Source organism: Pinus tabuliformis, chromosome 8, assembly GCF_031772625.1.
Source record: "Pinus tabuliformis cultivar Carrire ecotype Pingquan chromosome 8, CPIR1, whole genome shotgun sequence".
Taxonomy (NCBI): Eukaryota; Viridiplantae; Streptophyta; class Pinopsida; order Pinales; family Pinaceae; genus Pinus; species Pinus tabuliformis.
The window spans coordinates 1,912,010,493-1,912,016,221 of record NC_142294.1 but is presented as its reverse complement, the minus strand read 5'-3'; the positions used below and the strand labels follow the sequence as shown (position 1 = coordinate 1,912,016,221).

Here is a 5,729-nt window from a genome sequence, read left to right as displayed (position 1 = left end):
TGGTTCTTCTACTAAAGGTGTATGAGGAGGAATTTCTCCCTCTTCTTCAGATGATTCTACTTCTTCAATTACAATTTGTCTCTCTGTAGAAGGAAGGAAAGGATCTCTTTCTAATTCAGATTCGATGGAAGGTATGGGAGAGTCGACTCCTGCCTCTTGAATTTTAGGAATCCTAGGGCTAGGAGTGTAAGTTGGAAATGATGGAGGTGTCTCTTGTCTATTCCTTGAAGTGGATGGAGTTGTAAAAATCGAACTTTTGGCTCTAGCTAAAAACCTTCCCCTAGAATCTCTTGCTCTATGCATGTCATTTTTTATTTTATCTTCAAGTCGGACTAATAATTCTCTTTCTGATCTTCCAGGTCACTCTAGGTGCAAGAAGAGAGCATACTCAAGAAACTATTAAACCAATAACTCTCTCTTTTCTGATCCTCCAGATCACATTAAGTGCAAGAGGAGAGCATACTTTGAGATGTTATCAATTTTCCTTCCTTGAAATTTTCTTGTTTTTTTTTTTTAAGAATTTTGCTACCTAATTTCACTTCCCCGGCAACGGCGCCAAAATGTTTGGTCAATTTAGTGATGTCTAAATTGCAACTTTTAAATGTCAACCCGAGGCTCGTAAGCTGATGAAGTGAGGTGTACTATATGTACTTAGATAATCGTTTTCTTAATCTTTTGTCGTTTTTAGCTTTTTAAGTTTGTTTTCGAATGTATCTTTCCTACTGTGATGTGATGGAAGTAATAAAGCAAGTGAAATGTGGATGATTGTGGTGATCTCTAAGTGATTTCTCAAAACTTGAAAAGTATTCTACAAGAAAGCTTTGAACAACAACTGCAATAAAATCAACTCTTAAAGGAAAATAAAGACATCAAATAAAGGACTAATGACATCGGCCCAGTATCTCTGTTGCTAATTGAAAATGAAAATGAAATCTATATTAAATCCTACTAAAAGAAAAGACAACTATCTCACACTATTTCAACTCTTCAATCTTAATCTTCTCGATGAAAAGACATCATGAAATGTTAAGCAATGTGAAATCTAAGTGAAACTATATAAAAGAGACTAGTCACAACACTTTAACTTCCTCTTAACCTTTTGCCTTTCAGCTGAATTTATCATGTGAGAAACAGTTATGAATAAGTCAAGTAATGTGAGTTATAAAGCAAACTAAATCAAGTTATACTAAGTGATATTTTGGCTCCCAATAAAGTTATTTGATTATGGAAAAGGAACCATAAATAAATGAACAACTTGATATCTAAGAGCAGAAAGTAAATTTGCAAGTTAAAGAAATGACAGTAAGGAAAATCAAAACTGCAAAACAATAAATGTCAGCAACATAGACGAGACGATCACGCATGCCACTAGTTATGAAAAGAAAAGAAATAAAACTGTCCCGGGCTTGCCTAAGAAACCTGCATAACACACTGATCAGTCATGAACATAAAAGTGCAGAAATGTAAATCAACAGAAATGAAAGTTTATGTACAGCTATTATACATGTTGAAAAGAAATAAAAATGCAGCAAATTTAAAAGACATCTGTACAGCTATTATACATGAAACAAGAAAAAGAAATGCTGGAAATTAAAGGTTACTGTACAGGGCTTCAGCAAACAGGGGCCCTCTGCCTACTTCAGCCGGTTCAAGGAGCAGTTATACGCTTAAATGTAAAACAGTCTTCTCATGTATTAACAGCAAATGTAAAGTACAGTGGGGAGCTCAGAATTACATACAAAACGATTATCCAACGACTAACTCTACAGCGTTCAAGGACACTTTATTTATAATGAGAAAAACAAACTACTTTAATGAAATCTATGCTATTCAACCAGCTGTTTGAAACACGTGAATCCTCTACGTCCTCGGATCTAGGTAACTGTCATCGTGCTCATTCAATCCAGGGAATATGGCTGTTGGATTCGTGCTTCTAGATTGTCTCCATGGCTGAGGACGATGCCACCTAGCTTCACGTGCCCAAAAACAGAGCAACGCAGAGCCGTGCCACCACTGGACACTTCTGTTGACCGGTATTTGCCTCCTCGTTGACCGTGGGCTTTTATGGCTGTTCTGGGTGATCTGGAGGGACACATACCATGTCTTCGACCCCTAGAACTTGCCGATGTGGCTCATATTCTCAAAGGACACCTGCAACATATCGTTTAATAAAACAGCTGCGGAATCCTGTGCGAGCTGCGGAAACCTGGATCAGCTGCGGAAACCTGTGTGGGCTGCGGAAACGCAGCACTCTGAACCAAAATTCTAAACCAAACAACAGTCACTTAACATAGTTAGAAAATCATGTAAAGGACCCTAAAATACAATGATTTAATCAGTTTGATGGATGAAATGAGTGGGAAAAGGAGGCTGAGAGGTGTATGGGAAGATACAGGTTCAAGGCTCTACACTAATCTTTGAGAAGAGATGTGGCGGCTACATGCCTCTGAATTGTGTTACAATGAGGCTCGAAGGCCTATTTATTATTGAGAAACAATGGAAAACCCTTCACATCCCAAAACCTAACCCTAGAAGATGAAACGCCAAATTGTGGGCCCCGTTTTGGGGTGAGTTGGACAGCCAACTTCCGGGGTCGCGAATTGGTCGTATTATCTCTGTTTGACGCACATGATAGCCCATTGGAAAGATCTCTCCGAGGACTACGACGGAAAAGACGATTTTTTAACAGAAAAATTGTTGGTTGTAGATTTCCCAAAAAATGTCATTTAGGGCCTCAAAACGGCTCCGGAAGTTTAGGACCCGAAAAACTGCTAAAAATAGTAAACTGTGCTATAATTAAGGAAACTGAAAAACTGAAAGAGATAGTTGTGGGGGTCCAAATGGGATAGGTGGGTGGCCACCAACATCCACCTGGATCACCAATCTCACTCATGCCAGCCTCATCTACCATCATCTCAGGCACGTGGGTTGTGCGTCTTTCTGGATGCGAAAGAACTTCGAGGAGGATCCACGCTCTACGATGCGATCCATGGAGCGATTTCCAGCGCATTAGTTCATATTGTCATTTTCTCACAGAAATATGCCGAATCACGTTGGTCAATGGTGCCTAGATGAACTTTGTTGGATTTTGAGATCAGCTCAGGTGCGCACCACTACTATTATACCCATCTTTTGTGACGTTGAGCCTAAAGACCACCATGACATTGAAGGGGACGGGCCTTACACCAAAGCCTTTCGGTACCACCAACGGAATGGCGAAGTTGTGGCAGAATGGAAGGGAGCACTGAAGAAAGCCGCAGATATTTCTGGTTACATCGTTAAATCAAATGGAAGGTGAATACATACTTTCCTTATTTTTCCCATTTAAAACTTTAATTTTGGATTATAGGTTCTCACTTTCTTCTTCTTCTTTCTTAATCAGTGACTACGGGATGTATTTGGAGAAAATTTTGAGTATTGTATTGGCAAAGGTAAAACAAGGGGAATCCTTAGAAGTGGCTGCACACCCAGTTGGACTGGACGAAGCGGCCAAGGATTTCCAAAGAAAAATTCTGAATGTAAGCGACACAAAGACTGTGGGGATTACTAGCATGGGCGGCGTCGGGAAGTCGACCCTCGCTAAACATCTCTACAGTATAAAACGTTCTGATTTTCCTCGGTCTTGTTTTTTGCTTGACGTGAGGAGAAGGGATTTACCATCTTTGCAGAAGCAGTTAATTCGTGATCTGTTGGGTCATGATTTGTGTTGGGTATACGACCAAAGTCCCATATTGACTAGAAGTGGGGAGGATCATGGGTATATAAGGATGGAAAAATATCTCCACAATGGTACTTTGGTCGTATACCCAACAATTTGGATATTGATAATACAATCCCAGGAAGGGTTATTTTGCAATGCAGTCTACAAGCGCTGCTAACTCTGATTGTTTTGAATGACGTTGATGATATGGAGCAAATCCACAATTTACTAGATATTGATGGAGTGGGACCTCGTAGTCTGATTTTGCTCACATCTTGCCATAGGGATCTACACCAAAGATCCCCAAAAGCTTTGTTATATGATGTAAAGCCATTAAATAGACAGCATGCCCAAGAGCTCTTTTGCCTCCATGCTTTTCATCAATCAGAACCAGTTCAAGGGTTTGAAGATTTGGTGGAGGAGTTCTTAGAAATTTGTGGTGGGTTGCCTTCATCCTTAAAAAATTTCGGCCAACATCTTACTGGCAATCGTGACAAAACCTATTGGAAGCTGCAGGTGGAAAAGTTTTCTAAAAGATTACCAGATGATACAATAAACACATTAAAAGTGAGTTATGAGGCTCTGAATAAAGAAGAGAAAGAAAGAGATGTTTTTGGACATTGGGTGTTTCTTGGTGGGAGAAGACAGAGAGCTAGTAGTTCGAGTCTTAGAGGGATTAGGTTACTGTTACGTCAGAGACTGCCTTGAAAGTCTACGTAAAAAATGCCTTTTGGAGTATGATTATCATGTGGAGAAAAGCAATTCTGTAAGGAAAATGATCAGCGTTTTATTTTGTTTCCTAGTAGTGAAATCTTATCTTTTGCAATAACTGATTATTTCCCTGGTTGATACAGTTAAAGTGCCACGATGAACAACCTAAGCTTTCCCGGGTTATAATGCACAATCAAGTTAGGGGATTGGCAAGACATATGGCGAGAGAAGAGTTTTTCGAGTTCCCAAAACATAAGCCCCTCCGCCTAGTTAGTTGCCTAAGTAATATAACAGAAATGTTACAGTTGCAGGTATGTCTATCAGGTCTATATTCTGTCTGATTCCTTTATTAGCCTGCATTATATAATTTTGTAGTATTTTGAGGAGGTAGCCATTTAACTTGGTTTAATTTGATTGTGCTTGTTAGGACGGGTCAAAGTCCTGTTTGACACGAGGAATTCGCATTCTTAGAGATCAGAATCCGCCACAACTCACAAATCACATAAACACTAGGGGTGTTCGCCTTTTGGTGGTTGATCATCCCATGGACTTGTCCTCCTTTGCTATGTCGGGTGATTTAATTTGGCTTCGCTTGAACAATTTTCCGTCCATCTCCATTCCTTCTACCATTTCATTGGCCAGATTAAGAGTGTTGGAACTTCACGGTTCCGGTGACCACCTGCAACAGATATTCGATAGATTTAATGAGGTAAGTAATTTAGATTATAGTCTATTTTGATCAACGATTTTAGAGAGAATTTTATTTAATCCACTTTAAATTCTAGTAGCCAGTCATTAACAGATAATGTACATTGCAGCTTCCTTGTGAGTTGCGTGAGTCGACTAGTGGTGCTAGCGGAGCCATATCTGCAACTGCTTCGAGTAGCCGTGAACCGTTTGATGTTGAACACTATATGAATTTCTGTAAAAATATCTCTAGCGCTCAGCAAGGCGCCGTGCCATCTTTTTCCCAACGGATAGGAACCGTGATGAATAAAATAGCGTTCAAATATTTCACAACTTTACAATCATTCCCCATTGATTTTGGGGAACTTAAGAACTTAAGGCATTTAGATCTATCGCGTTGCATTAATCTGACTGAACTGCCTAATTCCTTCTCTGAATTATTGTGTCTTCAATATCTAGCATTGCAATACTGCATTAATTTGTCCATCCCAAAGGATGTTTTGGGAGACATATCAACACTTGAGTATGTTGATTTCAGAGGTTGTGCTAAATTGGTACACTTGCCAGAGGGAATGGCAAAACAAAGGTCTTTAAAGTACCTAAACCTGAAATTTTGCTTCGAATTAAAGCA

The 5,729-nt window shown here is 39.5% G+C and overlaps 1 protein-coding gene across 1 annotated transcript; it reads left to right on the top strand.

Annotated features, from left to right (window-relative positions):
- The first annotated feature begins 3,040 nt into the window (after positions 1–3,040).
- On the top strand, positions 3,041–4,408 carry LOC149244101 (disease resistance protein RPV1-like). The gene is made up of 3 exons (XM_089371425.1): positions 3,041–3,294; positions 3,383–3,688; positions 3,862–4,408. The coding sequence occupies exons 1-3, from the start codon at positions 3,041–3,043 to the stop codon at positions 4,406–4,408; spliced, it is 1,107 nt and encodes a 368-aa protein (XP_089227551.1).
- Positions 4,409–5,729: the final 1,321 nt, after the last annotated feature.

What these genes read in the sequence shown, in the direction of transcription:
- LOC149244101 (XM_089371425.1), top strand. Translation starts at nt 3,041, where the DNA reads ATGCCGAATCACGTTGGTCAATGGTGCCTAGATGAACTTTGTTGGATT. An exon ending in ATCGTTAAATCAAATGGAAG is followed by an intron (nt 3,295 to 3,382) that starts GTGAATACATAC and finishes TTTCTTAATCAG; the next exon opens with TGACTACGGGATGTATTTGG. An exon ending in AAGCAGTTAATTCGTGATCT is followed by an intron (nt 3,689 to 3,861) that starts GTTGGGTCATGA and finishes TTTGCAATGCAG; the next exon opens with TCTACAAGCGCTGCTAACTC.